Source organism: Odocoileus virginianus, chromosome 17, assembly GCF_023699985.2.
Source record: "Odocoileus virginianus isolate 20LAN1187 ecotype Illinois chromosome 17, Ovbor_1.2, whole genome shotgun sequence".
Classification (NCBI taxonomy): domain Eukaryota; kingdom Metazoa; phylum Chordata; class Mammalia; order Artiodactyla; family Cervidae; genus Odocoileus; species Odocoileus virginianus.
The window spans coordinates 17,601,911-17,626,236 of NC_069690.1; the positions used below are offsets into that span (position 1 = coordinate 17,601,911).

The following is a 24,326-nucleotide window of genomic DNA, read 5'->3' on the forward strand; positions in this document are numbered from 1 at the left end:
CCTAGTTTTATGAACAGAAGAAGGACTGAACTGGACTTAAAGAGATACCTGAATAATACCCAAACATAAGATGTTATTTACTGAATTAGATTTCATACTATAAACTACCCTCTGGTCTCAGCTTTAACTACCTGCAAAACAAATATGGGGCTCTCCTAAGCTTCCTCAAGCTATTTTGAAAAAGGCAGGAAAAGTCATGATAAATTAAATTAAGAGAGTTTTAATGCTAAGTATGCTTTTCATCATCTATGAATATGATGAAACATTTTTTTTATAGATACAGCAGATACATCTTTATAAATAGCAACGGGGGGGAAAATTCACACAGAGCAGCCTGAAACAGGTTTTTAAAATGATGATTTCACTGATCTTGCTAATGTCTCCAAGCAACTGAAGCCCTGTGCTAAAAACAAATGGCTGGGGATAACTCTGCAAAGAAAAAGACACAAAAGGCGTGGGTTTTGGTAAATGCATAAATTCTTTCTCCTACACCTGACCTTGTCCCAAACTCCAGACCCATTAATGTTTCTTCCAGAATCACAGTTTTAACAGGCTAATGTGGATCTGCACTAATCTCTCTTGGAGTGATTAAACCATTTCTGAAGCTGCATATGCCAATCAAAAACATCGTGGAAGCCATAATAGAACACAGGTGTAATTTCCTCAGCAAGTAGGGGATGACTGTGAACATCTGAACTCAGAAGCATTACTTGCAGTTCTAGTGTTGGAAAGACTAATAACTGGATGTGAATGATGATGCAATATAAGTAGCATTCTATATAAAATAAACATCAGCCTGTCCTGGGGAAACCTGACACAAACCCAATAGAGTTTAATTTAAGAGAAGAAATTAATTAAAGAAATTAATTTAATTTAAGAGAAGAAATCAAAATCAGAGATTAAGCATTTCACAAAACAAAAAGCAAGGGAAGAGACTGACCTCGTATGTGAAAGACCCCATGAGTAATTCAGGTAAAAGATAAAATCAGCAACAAAAACTGTGTAACATATCTATCTTCAATCATATCTACTATACCCAGTAGATAGGTGCATTTTAAATTTGTTCTCAATGCAAGGAAAACGTATTATTTTTAAAGTACCCCATTAAACTACTTTGTATTTTTAAAGCCAATTTAAACAATTCTTAATGTATTATTCATCCAAACTGATTCAGTATTATCAATCACCCATTATCAGCAGCTGGTTTAGCAGCTAAACCCCTCTTTGGTAAAGCATTCTTTTAAATGTAGCTGTGGATTAATAATGGTAATCTCTAACCTCAAGCATACCTGGTACAAACAGTGGCACACACTTCGTAGTTGAGGGGGAAATTCGGAGGAGGAACTGATGATGGCATGGAAGAACTTTTCAGTCATTTGAAGGAGGTTCCGCTGGTTTTCCTCAAGGCTCTCTGACTGTTCTAACCTACCAAGAGAAAAAAAAAAAGCAAAACCAGTTAAAAGCAAACAAACTAACAGACATACTCTTCAAAAAAGACTCCTTAAAGAGATATTCAGCTAAATGCAATGTTGAGATTTTTCTGGAATCCTGATTTCAACAAACCAATTATTTTCAAAAAAAAAAAAGGCAATTTTGAGAACTGTGTATAAAAACTCTTATTGTTGTTTAGCCACTAAGTTATGTCCTAATCTTTGCAACTCCATGGACTGTAGCCTGCCAGGCTCCTCTGTCCAAGGGATTTTTCAGGCAAGAATACCAGAGTGAATTGCCATTCCCTCTTCCAGGGGAACTTCCCCACCAAGGGATCAAACCCACGTCTCTTGCATCTCCTGTAATGGCGTGGATTCTTTACCACTATGTCACCTGGGAAGCCCAATTATCCTCCTATATTTCACAAACTTAATACATGATTTTTAATTAAAAAAATTTTTTTTGTCCATCTAATAGGAGAGGGCATCTCACATTTTATTTCCCATGACTTCAGTAAAGTTGACATGCTTTCAATATTTTGGGACCATTCAGGCCCTATTTTGAACCTCCTTTCATATCCAGCCTGATATCTCTAACTTCTAGGTATTTCTACTGTCTGTACCTAAAACTTAGTTTGCTCAAAATGAGCTGACTTTTTCCTTCTACTTATACGCCTTATTCTGAGTTCCCCATGTTGTCAATGGTATCATTACTGCTTCAATCACGTCGTTCAGGAACTGCTGATGTCACTATTGTCTGCAGTAGTCCATTATTCCCCACATCCAATTAGCGTTGCTAATTCTCTGTAAGACTTTTTTTTAAGGTAATTTGTTTATTATTATTTATTTAAGGTAATTTATTTAGAGAAGGCAGAGGAACCACAGATCAAATTGCCAACATCTGTTGGATCATCGAAAAAGCAAGAGAGTTCCAAAAAAAATATCTATTTCTGCTTTATTAACTATGCTAAAGCCTTTGACTGTGTGGACAACAACAAACTCTGGAAAATTCTTAAAGAGATGGGAATACCAAACCACCTGATCTGCCTCTTGAGAACTCTGTGCGCAGGTCAGGAAGCAACAGTTAGAACTGGACATGGAATAACAGACTGGTTCCAAATAGGGAAAGGAGTACGTAAAGGCTGTATATTGTCACCCTGCTTATTTAACTTATGTGCAGAGTACATCCTGAGAAATGCTGGGCTGGAGGAAGCACAAGCTGGAATCAAGACTGCCGGGAGAAATATCAATAACCTCAGATATGCAGATGACACCAGCCTTATGGCAGAAGCGAAGAAGAACTAAAGAGACTCTTGATGAAAGTGAGAGAGGAGAGTGAAAAAGTTGGCTTAAAACTCAACATTCAGAAAACTAAGATCATGGCAGCTGGTCCCATCACTTTATGGCAAATAGATGGGGAGACAGTGGAAACAGTGACAGACTTTATCTATTTGGGCTCCAAAATCACTGCAGATGGTGACTGCAGCCATGAAATTAAAAGATGCTTACTTCTTGGAAGAAAAGTTATGACCAACCTAGACAGCATATTAAAAAGCAGAGACATTACTTTACTGACAAAGGTCCATCTAGTCAAAGCTATGGTTTTTCCAGTAGTCACGTATGGATGTGAAGAGTTGGACTGCAAAGAAAGCTGAGCACCAAAGAATTGATGCTTTTGAATTGTGGTGTTGGAGAAGACTCTTGAGACTCCCTTGGGCTGCAAGGAGATCAACCAGTCCATCCTAAAGGAAATCAGTTCTGAATATTCATTGGAAGGACTGATGCTGAAGCTAAAACTCCAATACTTTGGCCACCTGATGCAAAGAACTGACTCACCTGAAAAGACCCTGATGCTGGGAAAGATTGAAGGCAGGAGGAGAAGGGGACAACAGAGGATGAGATGGATGGATGGCATCACTGACTCAATGGATATGAGTTTGAGTAAACTCTGGGAGTTGGTGATGGACAGCGAGGACTGGAGTGCTGGCATCCATGGGGTTGCAAAGAGTCGGACACAACTGAGTGACTGAACTGAATTTATTTATTTATTTGGCCGCCCTATGCAGCAAGTGAGATCTTAGTTCCCTCACGCCCCCTGCAGTGGAAGCATGGAGTTACCACTGCACTGCCAGGGAAGTCCCTCTTCTATATGATTCTAAAGTCTTGGGGCTGTGATTAAAGGCAGATGTTCAGAAGGCAGACTTAACTACTTTTAAATTTCAGCTCTACCACTTACTGACCTTGATCAAGGTACTTAATTTCTCTGAGGTGCAACTTTTTTCATCAATTAGACAGGAATAATTATAATGCCTATTTCATGAGGTTTAAATTGGGAAGATTCATGATAGCTCAGTTGGTAAAGAATCCACCTGCAATGCAGGAGACCCCAGTTAAGATTCCTGGGTTGGGAAGATCCGTTGGAGAAGGGATAGGCTACCCACTCCAGTATTCATGGGCTTCCTTGGTGGCTCAGCTGGTAAAGAATCCACCTGCGATGCAGGAGACCTGGGTTCAGTCCCTGGGTTGGGAAGATCTCCTGGAGAAGACAAAGGCTACCCACCCCAGTATTCTGGCCTGGAGAATTCCACAGACTCTATAGTCCATGGGGTCACAAACAGTCAGACACAACTGAGCGACTTTCACTTGCCCTGAAGGAGGGCATGGCAACCTACTCCAGCATTCTTGCCTGGAGAATCCCCATGGAGAGAAGAGCCTGGTGGGCTACAGGCAGTGGGGTCGCAGCGCCGGACACAACTGAGCAACCAAGCACAGCACCACAGCAGAGCAAATTTCACCAGGCGGCTGTCGGTCCACACACCTTTACTAGAGCTGCCCAACGGGTGTCATCTGCCCTCTTCAGAACACATTCCCTGTGCAAGTCAGTACTTAGCCACTTGTTATATGCCTTATCTCCCCTACAAAACTGTAAGCTCCTTGAAGGATGTATTCATCTTTGTCCTCTTAAAAACTAGCAAGGCACCTTACCAAAACAATCACTGAGTAAATGCTTGCTGTCAATCTCTTAACTAGTAATGTCCTATTTATACTAGTTTACGTATTACATAAAAGTTTGGGAGACTGAAATCACCACTCCAGATCCCCTGCAGCTCACCATGTAGTGCGGCATAAGGATACAGTAAGAGTTTGGAAATGAATGTAGACTATGGGCAGGAAAGATTTCACGGACTAGGTGAATTCGAGAGAAGGGAGAGCATTTGCACAGGCAAAGAGAAGTAAGGGCAGTTCAGAAAGTGGAAGGCAGGGCAAGCACTCAATTCAATCCAATAAACATTTACCACGCATCTACTATTTGCCATCTTAAGGCCACATGCTGAGGATTCAACAGTAAATGGCCTTTGAGTTTCTCAAAGAGGGGAAAGACAAGTACACACCAAGTAACAAGTACAATTATTCAACAATATAAAAGACAAAAGTAGCAAACCAGAGAGAGACGTGATTAATTCACATGGCAAAGGTTGCCAGGAAGCCAGAGGAAGAAAACGAATTTGGGATACATGAGAACTAAAAAGAGATTGCGCTAAATATGGCAACTTTTATGCAGGGAAATCACTTAAGAAGCTACAACAATAAGTAGAATATGAAATATGGAGGGCATAGGAGCTTTGTAGTATGGAAGAAAAAATTCACAATTTATTAACAGGGCCAGAAGAGATTCTTAGAAACCTTGACATTCTTGTCTAGTTCTTGTCTTTGTGGGAACTGTCTTAATGAAAAAAAAAACAGCATACCAACAGCAGGTATGCTTCAGACTCTTTCAAATGTTCCTCTAAAAGATCTAAGCCCTCCTGCTTCTCACATGCCAATGATAACTCATTGCCTATTCCATTAATTCTGATCTATAATGAAGCTTCGTATTCAATTATTTAAGTGTTTGTGTGTATAAAAAAATTTCCCTCTGATTTTCAAACAATCAGCTTTTTTAAAATCCTATTGGTTTCCTGTTTTTAATTTCATTGATTTCTAACCTAATTTTTATTTCTTTCCTTCTGCTTGCTTTAGGTTTATACTGAACTTTCTCTAGTTTTTTAAGGTGAATGTTTAGGCCATTCATTTTAGGTCTTCATTTTCTAATATATGCATTTAATGCTCTAAATATTACATTTCACTACCTTCCACACACTCTGATAAGATCTACTTTCATTTAAGTTTTTCTTTCTCTTTGCATTTCAGTTTTCAAAATTTCTACTGACATATCTTTAAGCTCACTAATTCTTTTCTCAGTTGTGTTCAATCTACTGATAAAGCCCATCTGAGGGCATTTTCCCTTTCTATTACAATGTTCTTGATTTCTAGCATTTCCTTTAGACTCTTAGAGTTTCCATCTCTCTATTTAAATCACCTACCTGTTCTTGCATCTAATCCACTTTTTTCGGTTAGAGCCCTTAGCATATTAATTATAGTGATTCTAAATTCCTAATCTGCTAATCCCAAAATCTGTTACATCTGAATCTAGTTCTTATACTTAGGAACTAGACTTTGTCTCTCCAGACTATGATTTTTATTGCTTTTTAGTAGACTTTGTAATTTTTTGTTAAAAGATTCAAGACATATTGGGTAGCAGGAGCAGAGATAAAGAAGTCTTTAGTGGAAGGTTCTATGTTAATCTGGCTAGGACTTGGGTTGTGTTTTATGTTTCATGTTTGCTGTAGGTGTTGATTTCTTCCAGTGTCCTTAGTTTTATCTCCTAATCGTCTGGGTTTCCTTAGGAATTTCTTCTTAGAGTGTCTGTTTTGCAGCTTTCTATTGTAACCCACTATTAATACCTTGGAGTCCTATTGATGTAGTAGTGAGGTCCTGGGGAGGGGAAGCAGTCTACAACCTTATGCTTATATCTCCATTATTTTCTTGGGCCAGAGTCACTGGGCTGTGACCTTCAGAAGAATTTCTTAGCTATTTTTCTCCTCTTAGGTGAGTTAGGAAGGCTAGAGGAGGCTGGAGTTGGGTAGCTACCCATCCTACAGGTCAGGTTAGGCTCTCGTAGTTTCCCTCAAAGGCAGGCCTTTGTAAGAGAGAACAGAACACTATGGGCATATTCCAAAATGGTTACTATTCCCCCTTCCCTTCCCAGAGCATAAAGGGACTTTTCTCCCATCTTCAGCATGAGACTCTGGAAGAGTTTCTAGAGATCAAACTCACAAAGTGTGGGTGCCGCAGACAGAGGGCGCCCTAGAGTTTTCATTCTTAAACTAATCCACACTCAACCTCAAGCAATTTGTCAATTACAGTCTAAGCATTCCTACCAGTTACTGACTCCAGCAGTAGTTTCTCACTGTAAGATGGGATTCTCTGAATTTGGCTGTCACTCTAGTGTTTTCCCTTTATTGGAGGCGGGGCGGGGGTTGCCCTTCAATTCTCTGATCAATCTAAGACGATTTGCTGATTTTCTGTTTTCAACTTTTTCTTGTTGTGAACATAGGAGTTTCAACTTCTAAGCTCTCCACATGTCAGAAAAATATCAGTTTGATTTTTAAGTAACCTGAATATAGGAAGTTTGTAATCTAGTTCTCTTCTCTGTACCAAAGCATTTACCTAGTACAGGAGATTTCTTTCAGGCAGTTAGTTCACTAAGTAATTTTTTACCCTTTAGAAAGTAAAATTGCTTAAAGGTAACAAAATACAAGAGGACATTAAAAGAACATTGCTTCGAAGATTTAAACTACAACTACTGAAATATTTCAACAATAACTGGTTAATTTAGGTGACAGAGCTGATTAGTTACTATAGCTGACACTTCAGCAGAGGCAAAGCCCAAAACACCAACTGATACAAAGTTGCCAAATAAAACTATTTAGGAAGAGAAACCATCAAGAAGCTCTCAACCTGAAAATAAAAAATAAAACAATTTTTAGGGTCCTAGCTGAAAGACAAAAGATGTGGCTTAGAAAAACCAAGCATAACATCACAGTCTAAAATTTCATTCAACAAATATTTATGAAATGTCAACTATAAGCCAGATACATTAAATACTCACAGAAAGACATAAAGACATATGAAATGTAAAAGAGCCAACAGTCCAGGGGAAGATAAACTCATAAAATACATCATCACAACTCAATGTTACAATGATGGTGCAGAACATGAAAGAGAGATTGTTTCTTTGTTCATGTGTAGTCTGTGTATATGGGTGGCACTTGGGGACAGGTAGAAAGCTTCACAGAGATGGTGGTTTTAAAAATGCACCTTGTATTACCCCTTGGACTCTTTCCCTTCTCCCAAGTAACTCCTCATTACAGGAGGAATGGTGAGATGGATTAAAAAAAAAAAAAAAGAGTCAAGTATTCTCAGTTCAGTGCCATCCACTCCATTCTAATTTTGTCTGCCTACAGAAAAGATATGTTCTGGTCTTCTCTCCACTTTCAATAAAAAGCTTGCCAGCCTCTGTAATGCATGCCTGTAGTTACCCAGCTGTGCAAAAGATAGGGAAGATGATTCTAATTCAAGGTGAAGTATTAGCAAGCCTATATGTATCTTGCGTGTACACGATCTAAAGCCCCACTTTTTAATCATTTTTATCAGAAATAAAGGAAAGAGTTGATTGCTGGGTGCTTCCCTCCCACCTTTTCTCTCTCTGCCCTTCTGGTTTTGAACTTGGGTGGGAAAAAGGGAATATTACTTATTAAGCAATTCTAATCCCAATGAGCCCCACGTGTCAAGTCACTTTAAAAATGTGTAACATGTGCATATTTCACTGCAGTTAAAGAACAGAGATGACATGAAAGAATGACAAGCAGTGATATAGATTATAGTCAGATGACTGTATTTTTTCTTGCAGTCAGTTTCGAACAACTGATGGTTTCTGAGAAAAAAGGGACCAAAAAAATTTAGGTTTCAGAATAGGTCCTGTAGCAAATGACCTGCAAATTAAAAAAAAAAAAATGCTAGGATAATAATTAGAAAGTTACTACAAAAGTCAATGGAATTAATATGACATTGGCTAAATAAATTATGATATTGCCAAACAAGATATTACACAGCAGTTAAAAAGAATAAGATTCATAATCTCTCTACACTGACAATGATGTTAATAAGACACAAGGTTATGTTAAAAAAAAAAGTTGCAAAACCACATATATAATGTTACATTTATATTAAGTGCTCACATTGTAATGTAGTTTCTACAACTAGAAATACATACATGCAAGTACACTACAAAAAGGACAGAACAGCATAACTAGTAACAGTGCTGTCTCTAAAGGTGATAGTCAAAGATACCTTAAATGTTATTAGTGATTTTCTTTAAGAAAAATGTATTTGTGTGTAACTTTTAAAGAATCAAGGGGAGAAATTATGAGGGCTTTGCCTCAGGTAGTGGTAATGAAAAAAATGGAGCACTGTTACAGGTGAGAGGATGACAAACCTGGTAGGATCCACTTCAAAGCTAACATGCTGCCAATCGGAGGATGTGATCACAACCCGTAATAAAGGATCTAGGAGTTTCTGTAGGTAGGTAGCACCATATACCTAAAGAAATACACAGGGAGGAATTTATCATGCCTGCTCCAAACATTTTGCATTAAAAAAGACATTCTGCTCTGTACATTCTGTACATAATCACTGTTTGGCATACCTCTGTATTCCCACACACAAAAGAGATAAATGGATACAAACCTTGAAACAGAAGGTCATTATTTTACTGGCCAAGCTGTTGCCTCGGAAAAGAGTCTGCATGGAGTCTGCCAATTCTACTTCCTTAGAAAACATGTTCCAGAGCAGTTGGTAGAGTAAATGCCGAGAGTCAAACAGAGTCACTAGAACGCGAGCAAGTTCATCCTGACAACAGAGTAAGATTGTGTTAGTGTAAACAGTTTTTCCTTAAGCAGGAAACTGAAAGGCAAATTCAAAGCTGATAACCACCTGTTGAATTGAGGTATATGGTGACTGATTAACTTTTCCCCTGGGATTTATCCATGTACATCTGTCTATGATAAATGACTACTTCTGTATACCTTCAGTAGCTATTAATTCTAAGGATTAAATGATAAGAAGGTAAGAGAGGCCAAAGGTTTACCACCTGACAGAAAAAAATCCAGGATTCAGCTCAAATTCTGTGACATAATGAAGGGAAAGCAGAAATAGAAGATGATGACAGAGAATCTAACATGAGCAGATCATCTTCCTAGAGAATCAATGGGAACAAACAAGACTGTGCTGACCACGGAGCTCTGTTCTTTTCTCCCGTACTCAGGGAGACTCAGCAAACTTTTATCATGCGTTAGGAAAGAAACAACAAAAATGGAAAAACTATAGGATTTATAGCAAGATAGGAAAAAGACCTAACCAGTGCATTCAGAACCAAGAGATTAGCCAGATGCATGTACAAGGTGGGGATGCAAAACTAATTCCCATCTGGTACCTAAATGATAACCCTCAAAATTCCCCACAGTAAAGAATTTTTCGCACACTTAAGAAAAATGAATTGATTGTAAAACATTGTTTAACCACACAAGTTGAGAAGAGATTTACAGAGAATGAGGTAGCCAGAATAAGATGGCCTAACAACAAAGTCAGGATCATGGCCTGTAGCTCCTCTAATTCTTGTCTGGTCTCAGGATTACTATCGTCTGTTATTTAAGTAAAGGAAAAAAATTTAACACTCTTAGCCACAGATAATTGGAAGCCAAATAAGACCCAATATTCTGCTATACTTCCCACAGTTATATAATACATAATTGACTAGATTCCATTTTAAAGCCAAGTATAATTATGAGAGATAATTTAGTTACAAAATAGAACTATTTTTAGAATGCTGTGCTAAATGTTTTTTCCATTCTAATCCCTCCCCTGTAAAATTCTAAAAACCTTTAAGCATCAGAATTTAAATTTACAAACTAGACTTAAAAATTTTTTAAGTTATCTTTTATTTTTTTCTCCTTTAGATATAGCTATAATAGATCTGACTTAATATAAAAGTCCTCTTTTTAAAAAAGTCCATTTAACATAAAACAGATAACCAATAAGAATTTTAAAAATACATATATAAACCATGTAAGAAACTATTTACTGAAAGAAAAAGTGATTAAAGCTTCTTGGACTTTGATTCTTTTTTACTGAAAAAATTACTGAGACTTTTTAGTACTAATTATAGGTAGGTGCTAAAAGGTAATTTAGAATAGCCATTTTCAAAATATATGAAGATTTGTGAACTAACATTAGCCTTCAAGAGGATTTCAATACCTTCCTTTTTCTAACTCCCTACAAGTAAGATTCCATCAGTTACTAAGTCATGGTTATATGTCAGGCTCTACTCCAAGACCCAGAGCTACTGCAATGGACAACACAGACACGGGCTCTGCTCTCATGTACTTCACATTGTGGTGGAATGAAAACAAGCAATCAAATAAACAAGGTAATTTCACACAGTAAATAAATGCTGCAAAGGAAATATAACAAGGAATTGAATAAAATGACTGTGGGTGTGGTTTTGATTGGATGACCAGAAAAAACCTCAGTAGAAGGTGCAATCTGGCCTGAAACTTGAATAACAAAAGGCCAAGGAATAAGTGCTGTAGGCAGCAGCACCAGCAGCAAGGGTGCTCAAGAGCAGAAATAAGCTTAATCTGTTTGCTGGCCAGTGTGATTCAAATTTGTGAGCCAGAAGGAAAACAGCCTAAGATGATGTAAGAGAAGAGGCAAGGCCCAAGCTGGACAGAGCCTTACAGATCAAGGTAAAGGATCTGAGTTTCACTTTAAGTATGAAGAGTAAGATCCTAAAGCTTTTAAGCAGAAACACATTTACAGGCAACAACAGATTACCTTATTAGATATAATTTACTAAGCTGAAATAACTTTTGGTACAGTATAAACTAAACAGCTTTTTAACATGAAGAGGGACAACCCTTCTCAAATGTTTAGCATGAAGTGAAAGTGTTGGTTGCTCAGTCATGTCCGACTCTGCAACCCCATGGACTGTGACCCGCTAGGCTTCTGTGTCCATGGAATTCTCCAGGCAATACTGGAGTAGGTAGCCATTCCCTTCTCCAGGGGATCTTCCCATCCAAAGGATCAAAGCGACGTGTCCTGCATTGCAGGCAGATTTTTTACCGTCTGAACCACCAGGGAAGCCCAAACTCAATAATGTTTAGCATGTCTGTTAGCAAAAATGATACGGTTTTAGAAAAATTTTTATTAAGAGGTGCCAAATAGCCATATTCTGTCTTTTGTATTTAAAATAAGCAAAGTCATAATTTCAAATGCAAATAAGAGTGTTACAGTTTTAAAAAACTGTGTAACACATTCAAAAAAAAGAAAGAGTTCTGAACTAGAGGTAGTAAGCAGGCACAAGCCTAGAATTCTAGTTCTAGCATTACTAACAACTTAATATGAGATTTAACTCTAACTATCTCATTTACCAAATGAAGACACCAGACAAGATCAGTGGTTTTAATTTTACTTTGATGAGTGTTCAGACAGAATTTTTCAGTGGGTCAGGTAAAGGAGTTTCAGTTTTACTTTAAATACGAGAAGTTAAGATCCTCATAATTAAGAAATCTTGTGAGGGCTAGAAGAGCCAATCACTTTCCACAGCTGAAAATCACTCAAATAATATCTGAAGCTTTTCTAGCTCTAAAAGTTTTAGCGATTAAATCAATTCACTGATACACATTAATATATATGAAATAGATAAACAACAAAGACCTACTGTGTAGCACTGGGAACTATACCTAGTTATCTTGTAATAACCTATAATAGAAAGGAATCTGAAAAACATATATGAATCATATATATACACACACATATACATATGACTCAATCACTTTGTTGTATACCCAAAACATTATAAATCAACTATACTTCAATTTATCCCTGGGTTGGGAAGATCCTCTGGAGGAGGGCACGGCAACCCACTCCAGTATTCCTGCTGGGAGAATCCCACGGACAGAGGAGCCTAGCAGGCTACAGTCCACAGTCACAAGGACTTGGACATGACTGAGCATACATACTTCAATTTAAAAGTAATTCACTGAATGAATTCTGAAGCATCTGCTTTATGCCAGGCACTGCTCTTCTCCTCTTAACTCAATGAACTTACCCACTGAGAACAGGGAACCACATTGGCCAGAGCCATAGCTATAGGGAGCTCTCCTTGGTCACCCATCATCGTGACCAACTCCACCAGTCTCTCAAAACGATCTGCCAATACCGTTTCTGCAAGTGTGTCAAACTCGGTGCCTTGTTGAAGGATTTTTGTCAGAACTTCCATAAATGTAGCTCTCGTCTGGAGATCCTTGTGATAACCTAAACCTGATGTGGACAGACAGATGCAAATTTACTAACATTGCCTTTTTGAAGTAATTTCACTTTTCTTATATACCAATTCTCTAGGTTTTAAATTTCTCTATGAACCTTTCATTTTATCTCACCTATGGAGTGCATGAGGCCGCTGTCCACATTAGCGTTGAGTAAGTTTGACATTGCCAGGACTGTGCAGTGCCTCAGTGATGCCAGCCTCCGAGACATGCCACGTTTCCTGCCGCCTGTTTGTGCATTTTCATCTTCAACTTCACTACAGTCATTCAAAAGGTTCATAAACAATGTGAAATACCTGAGAAATAAAAAGACTGACCCTTACCCTGTGAAGGCCACACACATCATTTAGAAAGCTAATCAGACATTCTGAAACCATCACGTGTCCATCACGAGTGGCTCTAGCATCTGCTGCTCTCTAGTCTTAGGAGTAATCAGCTAGCACAGCTCATTAGGTAGTGTTCTGTGTTGAATATGATTCTATCCTGATAAAGTCCAGTACATATTTCATAAGTACCAAATAGATGCAATGTTTCCTGGTTAAATGTATCACATTTAATTTTTAGAATATAAAAATTAGTGGTCCAAATAATTAAGACAATGACTTAATGAGGTGATCTGGGTTTTATTGTCTATAAAAATTCATTGATCAAATTATATTTTCTAGAAAAATCACAAAACATAGCTGTTTTCCTATACTAGCCCTAAATAGGGACTATTGCTTCAAGAAAGTGCTGTATTTTGTGAGATAGCAGCTGATGGTCATAATAATGAGGCAATGAGGTCCATTTTCTAAATATAATCATTTGCTATTTCGATTACACTTCGTTTTGTTGTGTGTGGGGCTTTACTTCTGGCAACTGAAATTTACTTAAGAAACAACTGTGATTTGGCTTCCATCAGCTCCACACCGTCTCCTTCCTCAGGCTGCAGCGGCAGACCAGCCAGGAGTGAAACCACTGCTTCCATGCTCGCCTGGTCCAAATCTCTGAGGAAAAAAAAAATTTAAGACCACAAATCGCTTAAGTTCTTACACTTCACCTTCCCCTTGAATAAACATCTCCCCAACAAACATGAACTTTAATAACTACCTATTTCATTAAACAAATTACTCTCTCTCTCTCTCTTTTTAGTCACTAAGTCGTGTCTGACTCTCGCGACCCCATGGACTATAGCCTGCCAGGTTCCTCTATCCATGGGATTCTCCAGGCAAGAATACTGGAGTGGGATGCCATTTCCTTCTCCAGGGGATCTTCCTGATCCAGGAATCGAACCCAGGTCTCCTGCATTGCAGGCAGATTTTTTACTGACTGAGCTATAATGGAAGCCCTAAACAAATTACTATGAAAACCCAAATAATTGATGAGCTAATATGCAGAGCCCAGAATACAAAGGCACTTCAAGTTAGGCAAAGGGCAATAATAACTTTCTACAAAGTAATCTTGGCAAAATCACTACCTTAAATTAAAAGCATGTACTGTGGAACCAAGCCTGGCCAAAGAAATATATGTGAATAGCCATTATGTAATTCATAATGTTTAAATATCTCTATTCATAATGTTTAAATATCTCTGATACATGGCAGTAAGTATTTATCATTAGAGCAAACTTAAGCAATTACATTTCAGAAAGACACAAAAAAATTAAGTTCTTCAAATAATATCTTTATCCAATCAAAAAATAAAAACAATCTAAGGCCTTATATATCTTATTTTCCAATTGTAGACTATCTTTCCTAAATATACAACATAAACTTTCCAAACAACTCTCTCACTTTTTACTGAACATCTTTTAGTTAAAAAGAAACAATAAAGACTAATATCTTTAAATAATCCAAATGCAAGAGCTTGATATCCCAAAAAACAATTTCAACATAAATTAATATGTACACAAACTATAATAAGTAGTACTAATGCTTAGAGTAAACCTGCTAATATGTAAGTCTTTTTCTTTCCTCTCTCTCTTTTTTTTACCTTGTAAGACATTTTACATCGTCATCTGCCGCTTGGTTTGATGTTCCCATAACCCAATCTGTCAAGTATTCTACCATCTTATTCCTAAAGAATGGGAGAGAAAAAGAAAAAAGGAAACTGCTTTTTCAAAGTCACACGTAAAAATTCTTGTATGACTAAAAGTGTAATAATTCAAGTAATTTGCCAAATCACTCTGGCAATAAGACAATTTCATAAAAGAGATATTGCTACTACAAATCTAACAGAGAAGGGCACAAACACCAACTGGTATACTGATCTACCACCGTAGCCCTTAGCTAAAGACTTTGAAAGAAGAAGGGAACAGCAGAAGATGAGATGGGGATTAGATAGCATCACCGACTCAATGGACAAGGATGTGAGCAACCTCCAGGAGACAGTGAAGGACAGAGGAGCCTGGCATGCTGCAGTCCATGGGGTTGCAGAATCAGACAAGACTTAGAGACTGAACAACAACAATGCTATCAGTTGGACAGAGAATCAAATTCTTAGTTCAAGTGTAGTATGATTTTAGAAAAAGGGAGCACTATCATGGGCACAAAGCTTTGGGACATTTAAAATGATCTGAAGGAAAAAAACACACAAAAATACTTTTTTTCCACCACACAAAAATACTTTTTTTCCACCTCTCCCGCTTCCCATGATAACCAGTACCACTATTTTTCTGTACTTCACTAAACATAGTAAAATTTACAAGACTTTATTTTGCTCTTTGAGAACTCACCTGAATTTCATCTCTTGACAAAATGAGAGGTCATCTCTCCTTGCCATCATTACCTCGACTAACTGACACAGTTTCGTTTTTATTTGAATTGCATGGACCATATTTCCAAGTACACGAACATATCTATTTAGATACAGAAGCATTTTTTTTAAAAAGTGATCAGATATAAATGAAGGAAAAGGTTTTCTAAATGCTTTAACCACTAAGTAAAATGATTAAATGTAACCATAAAAATTATAAGATTTTCATTTTGCTCATACAAGAAGATATATAACTTCTAATTACTTTATTATCACACCCTGATTTGGGTGCAAAAAAGAAAAGGATGGCAAATTACTGCTAACTACCAATGCCAATGTGTGCCTGCTACACTTCAACAGAATGCCTACCTGACCAGATTTAACATCATTGTTTCAATGCTGGCTTGTCCCAGGTGCTCAGAGCTGCCTTCGGTATGATTATCTAGTAAGTTCTTCATTATAGCTATGGTTTGCTCCACAAACTGAGTATTGGTGTCAGTCAATAAAACCTATACAAAGAACAAAACATTGGGAATTGATTGATTTGAGAATCAATGCACAGCAGACAGACCATAGGTAAATGTCATACACATGCAGAAATACACCCATGAGCACATATTCAAACAGGCACATAGATACACAAAAATGCTCATATCCATGCCCAAGACATTGTTAACCCCAGGCAAACCCACACACCACAGTCCCTACAAAGCAAACTAATTCCTGAATTAGATGATTCTCCTTTTTGCAATGTTTTTATCTATCTTTTTAAATTCTAAGTGAAAGTCCATGCCAGTATCAAAATTAAATAACCTAAAAGAAAAAGGCTTCATTATTTCAAATGAGTCACTATTTACAGGAAAGGGTAAAAAATAAAACAGAGAACACTTTACCTGTCCTTGGGAGTCAAAAAACTTGCTGATGGTATTCTTCAGTTTGTTAAAGAGCATTGGATAAAGAGCGGGACTCAATTCTAGACCCACCAGATCCTTAACATTGGTCCGTATTTGAAGTCCCACTTTCTCATGGTTACAGACCATTAAGGACAGCAGCCGATCCATAAATTTGCTGACAGGTGTGTCTGCATTTCCCTCTGAGGACATCACTGAGATCATGGAACCCTTGCGCTCACTGACAGGGCCCATGGGTGGGCTATAGGTTGCTAAGCCAGAATTGCTTCTCTGCTGCAGGCACACTCCCCCAAGGGCACAAAGGAAGCCAGTCATGTTGATCCATTCTTGTAGCGAGTCCGTGTCAGACAAATCTATGGATCCTCCTCCACTCACATGAGACATTCGCCTCTTAACAATGGTCTTGTGAAGGCTTTCAGCAGCCTAAACACAAAATTTTTATGGAAAGCATGAATTCAACCTAAATTGGTTGAGAGACTTGACAAATTACTTTTTATCCAACATTTCTGTGACAAGAGAACATTTTTTTTTTACATTAAAAAAAATCCAAGTCTTTGCTCTGCAATTTCTAGTCACATCAAGGTATCTCACTGCTTGAGGACAGAGTCTTAATTTACAGAACTGAAGGTAGTAATATATGGATCCAGTATCAGATACAGAAGGTGGTGATGGACTGCAGTTCAGAAAGGAACATACTTTCAAAATATTTGCTTATATCAATTTCCAGACACAGAGGCAATATCTGTGCTACTTCAAGGAATATAAGCATTTGAAGGTTTTTAACCAAGTAGGGTGTGCATTTAATAACTTAGTGACTGCCCAAGTTCAAATACTCTGGATCCAGCTGTGTGAACGCTGTACTATTAACATAGATTCCCACATGACGAGAGTAAGCAAGTGGAAAAACCACTGAATATAGAAAAGAATGTAAGGAAGGAGTACAGAATGATAAAATCAATAGAAAAAAGTAATTAAGAATTTGTAATCTGACAGAGGAGGAATCTTCCAGGAATTCTGATCCTTTCAGTTTATGGAGTAGAGATGAGAAAGAAAACTGTGTGTGTGGCATAAATTTTTCCAATTCAATTTCCCTTATATACTGCCTACAAGCATAACAGTCATCTTACTATAGGGGATATATCAACCTAAGGAAGCAACATATTAGGAACAATCTGTGCTATGAATGATGTAGAAGTACCACTGCATTTACTTCATTATGCTTATTCTGTGGGGAAAATGACCTCTCATGAATGATTGCTTTGAATGTGGAACTCTTAAAACTTTGCCATTTCTTACAGCACATGGATTTACTACAGCTGTATCTAGTATTAGGGTATGGCTACGTATCTCTGCTGTCATGCAGCACACTGTCCCTTTTTGGCCCTACATTATCAGATATTTATGCAAGCTCCCTGGTCAGGAATTAAGAGAGTGGGGTTCACAGGATGGATGATTTAATGTGTAGCACAGTGAAAGAACCATTGGATACAACATTATACTTTGATAAAATAAAGTAAGTCTAGATCTTGCATTTAAGTACTTTATGTGATCTCATTTGGCTAAGAGGTTGGTTGGGCTCAAGATAATGAATCAACTTCACACCTTCAACAATATATGCAATAATGAGTCACTGGTATCAGACACAGAAAGTCCACTGAAGAAGAACTTGCAGACTGGCTTATAAGCAACAGTAGGGTAAAGCATATACATGGACCGAATTTACATAGTGAGATCATCAAACCCTATCAAGTGACTTTGGATTTTTTAGAAGCAGAAGGATGACTGAATCCTTAGCATACTGAATACATATGGGTTGCAGCACAGCTGCAACACTGTGGTTGGTATATACATGACTTATTTCCTTTACTGATCAAGCATTTGGCTCCAGCTCCTCTTAGACATCTCCTTAATCTGGTTTCAGGTCTTCAGCCAAGTGTTCGTACTGAACAGACACTGTACTTGGCACTGATGTTAATTAAAGCATTATGGAATAGCATATTAGCAGCTAAGGTTCAGCTAACTAAGCAGCTCTTCTGCATCTTTATTAAATACTTATCTTCCCACTGAAAATAAGAAAGAGGAAGAAAAGCTCAGAAGACCAGCTCCATCACATTGTACACCTGCAGCTGGTCTTCAAATAATAGTGAAACTCATCAAAATGGAGGCAGTGATACCGAAATGGATAAGCAACTTACACTAAGAATGAAATATATACAACAGCAGCTTTCAGACACAAGAAAATCCAAACAAAGAAGTTCTGACAAAACTGCCAACAGTCGTGAAGATGGAAACAGTGGTCCTGGAAGCAACAGTGAGCATAATAATGGATCTACCAATGAGGTGATCTCTAGTAACGCAAGACAGTCAGCTGGCAGCTCTGCCAAGAGGTCAGTCAGAAGACACTGCAGAGCTGAAGCCCTTAAAGAAGATCATGCTCAAAATCCTCTTAAAAGTAGTTGTGATACAGATCTTTGAAACAGAAGTCAAGCAGGCCTTTGCTTAAGGGAATTCCCAAAGCCTATTAGCAAGCAGTGAAACAGGAAAAGACCTGCTTTTTAACAGAGTCAATGCCATCAGTAGATAACCAAATACAAATGCTACATGCCTATTCACACTCTGAAGATCCAGAACATATTTCAGAGGAAATGAATGCTGCCCAAACAGCACAAGCATCTCAGGAATCTTGTAGTATCACACACAGGGGACTCTCTTGGTAGACTACTGGAAATGAATTATTTGCTGCTGGCAATCCAGCATCACTGAATTTAACTTCGGTACCACGATGGGTACATGGCTGATGATAAGCTAAGTGCAGATGATGTCAGCTGTGGTAGATTCCAGATTAGTGTAAAATCAGAAAAAAATACGGCTGATTTTGATAGTGAAGAATATGGATGTGAAGAGGAGCTAGCTCAGATTAATTCATAGGCAGAGCTATATCTCACCCCTAACAACATCTTGCTACTGTAGTATCCATTTACCATAAACATCTTAGTCAAGGAACTATAATTCATAAACATCAATTCAACAGCTACTCCTTTAATTAACTATTAGTTAATTTGGATATTGTCTGCAAGAAAGGAAACATCTTGTTAAGGAATACAATCCAAGATGCTATTCCAAGATGATGATGCAGCTAATCTTTCTGAAGGATTAATAAATAAAGCAGAGAAACTTCCCTGGTATGTTGGTTTACCAACAGACAGATCTAAATGAGATTCATTGAAGGTTGCTCAAAAATTTAGGAAACAACAAGTAAATAGTAATTTAAAAAAATTTTATGCATCTATAAGATCAGCAAAGGACACATACTAACATAAGAATGTTAGTAGCAGCACTATTCAAAATAACAATATTGTAATATCCTTCAATTAAAATAAAATAAACCAATTAAAAAAAAACACAAACTAGTCTTTGTATAACTGATGCCAAAAAGGTAGAGAAAGGAAAAATTAAATTCAGGACTGTTGAATAAATAAAATATTACAATAACAAAAAGTGAACTAGAATTGCACAGAATAGTGTGGCTGAATCTCACAACATTATGTTGAGTGAAAGAAGCCAGATATTAGAGTATACTTCTATTGTTCTGTTCATATATGTTTAACAACAGGATAATGGTTAGTTACTCTTGGTCGTTAGTGACTGGAAGGAGCACAATGAAAGCTTCTGGGATGCTGGTAATGATTTCTTTCTTGATGTGGGTGCTGACTGCACAAGTATGTTCATCTCCTAATATTTTGCACTGTCACTTCAATTTACACATATTTTTAAATATAAGTTATCCTACAATTTAAAAAAACGATGTGAAAGATGCAAAGCAAGTTTAACTAAAAAAACCGAAACTGAAGCTTATCATATACATTTTTAAGGCACCACTAACATATTTTTATCATAGACTAATACAGTCAACACAGAATATCTATTTTTAAAAGCTTTGACTTACATGAATAAACCTTGTAAGCATTATGCCAAGTGAAAGAAATCAATCACTATTGACCACACATTGCATTATAGTATTTATATGAAATGTCCAGAACTGGAAAGTCTGTACTTTCCAGAAAGTAGACAGAAAGTAGCTTAGTGGCCGCTGAGGGCCAAGGGCAGAGGTGTAGAGGGACGTTAGGGAATGACAGCTAAAGGGTGTGGGTTTTTATCAAATTGTGGTGGGGGCTACACAACTTTGAACATATTAAAATCCACTGAATTATACATTTTTAAACACGTGAATTTTACAGTATGTGAATTATATCTCAACAAAACAGCCACAAAAAAAAGAAAGCTTTCATTCTAAAGCCCCATGTCCCTCTTCAAATAATAATATTAGGTGCAGATTTTTGCTTCACAAAAATGTAAATTTTCTTATTCTAATTAAGCATGACAAGAAAAAGACAATGGGAGACTAAATGAATTTTTCTAAAACATGTAATAATGAGAACAATATGACCATTACAAATCAAACATACAGAAATATCGATAGTTAATTTCCAGGGTAACAGATAATAACAGTTAATGAGTGAAACGTTCAAATTTTAAAATTTCATTTAACCTATGACTCAATCTTCTGGCCACCAGATCCCTTAATTAGAATACTTAATAAAACAGTAAGACCTAGTGTTTCAATTTTAACTCTTTTTCTCTACTTTTGTCACTCCTTTCCTGAAAATTCTGTGAAATACTCTCATGGAGAAAGAGAAAGAAAAGAGGGGAAAGGAATGATCTCTATCATAAATCATCTCTAGCTCAGAACTGTCCAGTATTTCTGCAACGATGGAAACATTTAATATCTGTACTGTCCAAGAGAGCAGTCAATTTCCACATGTGGCTATTGTATGACAGAGAAATTGAATTTTAACTGCATTTAATTACGAGTGAAATTTTAATTTGACTAGTGTCTAGTGGCTACCATTTTAGTGCAGGTTTAGATAAACCACAACTAAACCATCAGTCTTAAGACATCTACATACTTATTATGCTAAGAGTCACTCACAAAATATTACTAAAGTGTATGCAATACATATGTTTAGCAGATCCATCAATAGACAAAATCAACTTCACAAACTCACCTGGCCATCTTCCATTTTGGCTTTTGGGTAGTTGAGGATTAGTTTCGTAGCTTGTTCCCACTTTGCATGTGTATCTTCCCAAGCCTAAAATGAAAGCAATTACCACTTGAAAGCAACCTTAAACCTAGAGCTAAAAATCAATCAGTAATAGACAGGTCTCAAATTTGGTGTATATTATAATATCCTACTTATAATATGCACACATCTTAGTTTTGCTTCAAAAGCTATTCCTGGTCACATGCACAAAACACAAGGCTTCTAAAATTGCAGGTGGGGGCCTGGAAAGGAGATTTCTGTTGCTAAGGACATACCTCAGTGTTTCCTGCGGTGGGATGCTCAATTCGCCGTAGTAGCGCCATCACTCTTTTCTGAAGTGCTGCTCTTCCTAAGCAAAGACAACAGCAAATCAGCCTATTGCACTTAAAAGCCCTGCTTGCCAGTGGAGAATGTGGCAACCCCAACCCAAAAGGCAGAGGAGGAGGAGGGGAGTGAATACTTCAAATGGTAAAGCTGCACACTTCCTTTTACCAGCCTCACAGGAAAGGGGTATTTAACGTGGTCTCCACAATGTCCTTGGCCTAAAATCGCTATTTCTACCTATACTTACTCTTAACATGTGCTAATGTTTTTGAAACTTCACTATATACAGCTCAGGCAGAGTAAATTGTATAATCTGTAACTGAAAGCAATTTATACTGTCAGTTTTTAAACAAATGCATATGGCATATTAAAAATTCAGTGAGAAAATAACTTATTCCAAATACTATTTACTTTCACCTTACCTTGTGAATAAAAGGATTTCAGGAAAGGTATTTGAATGAGCCCTGTTAACTTAAAGAAGTATTGATCTTAAATACATTCCTATGTTCCTAGAGTACTCAGGTATGTGATTCAAGGTAGACTGAGTAAAAAAAAAAAATTATACATGATTTACCTGTTGACATCATATTGCTAACAGAGGCAAATTCCATGAATGTGTTATAGTTGGGCAAGAAATTGTGTACTGACACTTCATCCACCCCACACCGGATATCTGCTTCCTCACAGAGGTGACGAAAACAGGACATGGCAACCAGAACAGCTTCAGTGTCGGGGCTCCACAGGAACATATACAGGGCCACTTCTAGTTTGGTCTGGGCTTGTCGGCATATTGGTGGGGTTCCACTGCACCCTGCTGCACTATCCTGGTGGGATCAAGAGAGGGAGGCAAATATTTGCAACTTACCTAATTTTATTTACAAAATCCAATAATTCAACAAGCAGTGTACCATAGATGTCTACATACAATAACCCACAAGAGCTTTTCCCCTTTAACCATGACAGAATTTTTATACCTCAAAATACCTTGATTGAATGAAAACTCAAATTATTTGGAACAACATAATACTAGTATCTGTTCAATTTTTTCAGATTCCATAAATACAGATTAAGTCTAATATGAACACAAAGAAAATATGCACAGTATAAATCTACTCAATGAAAAATATAATGCACTTCTCAGTCACTCAAAAATGAACGAAGAAGAGGAAGTAACAAGAAATTCTATCCACCCAGAGGGAAGAAATTAAATAATCATACTGCAAACTGACTGAAATAAGGACATGAATAAGAACTAAACATCACTGTATAAGGTATACTGGGCTCCAGATAATATATTCTCAAGACACAAAATAGAGAAATTCTCATTTATAAAACAAACATGCAAATTCTGCAGTTAAGACCAACAGAAAATACCACACAGTTGAGTAGTTGTTTTCCTTTGACTGAAGATTATATTGTAAAATAGGGATTAAAGAAAGCTTTGGTCTGCAAAAGAAATTCTTCTATAATGATCTGACATTTTCAGTAGTATTATGATTTATTTTTAAAGGGAATTATGGACACAAAACTCATGAAAACACTTAATGCATAACATTAAGCAAAATGCTTTTTTTCCTCGTAAATCTGTACTTTTTTTTAGTTGATAGAACTTTTAAACTTCTGGGGTACGAATGATCTTTCTTGTGGGATAGAGAGTTATAATAATTATAGCTATCAGTTATAGCTTTTAAGAGTCAAATACTCAATCCAGTGCTATTTACACATAATCTCACTTAATTTTCACAACAACTCTGCAGCCGAAATTATCCCCTTTTAAAGTTGAGGAACTGAGACACAGATGAGTTAGTAACTTGCCTATGTCCACAAAGAGCAGTAACAAAACTAGAAGCTAAGCAGTTCTTTATTATGCTGTATTACCTAGTTGAAATTTACCCAAGTTAATTCAGAAAAAAAGTACAGAGCACAGATGATGATACAAGAAAACTACAAAAGAAGCCCCTTACCATGGATGAATTTCCTTTCCCCTTCCTGAGAGAGCTTCCAGGAGCACAAGTACGTAGTAATTCGTCATGATCCATGGACATTTGACTGGTATTTCCACTTGAAGGAACATCACATCCTACTCCATAAAAGAAGAGAAAGTGACAGGAACTTCTATCTGCCTGCTAGAAAGGAAAAATAAGTAAGCCTTTTCAAAGCACTGATAGCCAAGAGAAATAAATACTTACATGAGTTGCCTTTCTGTTTGAGATTATCCTGGAAAACCTCTCCTTCCCATTCCTACTCCTCTCACACTGAAAAACATTCTCTAGAAACTCAGTAGTACAAATAATGTTTCCTCAATATCTCTGAAACTCCTCTCAGTTTTCCACTCTTCAAATACTCAGAATCAACAGATCTAGAAATGTAAATTAAGATTTCTAGGTCTAACATGGACACAAGTTAAACACCAACAACATAAATCTACTACACAAAAAATATAATGTACTTTTTAGTCAGTTAAAAACAACAAAGATTTCCTCTCATACAATATGGTCAGGATAACTGGAAGTTGACTCTTTTGAGATTAAATTCCTCTGGACTAGAATTAGCACTGGT

At 37.1% G+C, this 24,326-nt stretch overlaps 1 protein-coding gene across 9 annotated transcripts in view; it reads right to left on the reverse strand.

Moving 5' to 3' along the window:
• The window catches only part of NF1 (neurofibromin 1), a 233,396-nt gene that overhangs the window by 107,681 nt on the left and 101,389 nt on the right, over positions 1 to 24,326 (reverse strand). For 8 of the 9 annotated variants that reach the window (XM_070478737.1, XM_070478736.1, XM_070478738.1 and 5 more), the window contains 14 exons: positions 23,732 to 23,893; positions 22,342 to 22,591; positions 21,719 to 21,792; positions 21,408 to 21,491; positions 16,324 to 16,764; positions 15,800 to 15,939; positions 15,411 to 15,533; positions 14,669 to 14,752; positions 13,567 to 13,683; positions 12,812 to 12,993; positions 12,481 to 12,692; positions 9,060 to 9,221; positions 8,809 to 8,912; positions 1,290 to 1,425 (listed from right to left, as the gene is read on the reverse strand). In XM_070478737.1, the coding sequence (XP_070334838.1) occupies positions 1,290 to 1,425; positions 8,809 to 8,912; positions 9,060 to 9,221; positions 12,481 to 12,692; positions 12,812 to 12,993; positions 13,567 to 13,683; positions 14,669 to 14,752; positions 15,411 to 15,533; positions 15,800 to 15,939; positions 16,324 to 16,764; positions 21,408 to 21,491; positions 21,719 to 21,792; positions 22,342 to 22,591; positions 23,732 to 23,893 (2,271 nt within the window). The remainder of the gene's footprint in view (positions 1 to 1,289; positions 1,426 to 8,808; positions 8,913 to 9,059; positions 9,222 to 12,480; positions 12,693 to 12,811; positions 12,994 to 13,566; positions 13,684 to 14,668; positions 14,753 to 15,410; positions 15,534 to 15,799; positions 15,940 to 16,323; positions 16,765 to 21,407; positions 21,492 to 21,718; positions 21,793 to 22,341; positions 22,592 to 23,731; positions 23,894 to 24,326) is intronic. The other variant, XM_070478732.1, reaches the window with a different exon arrangement.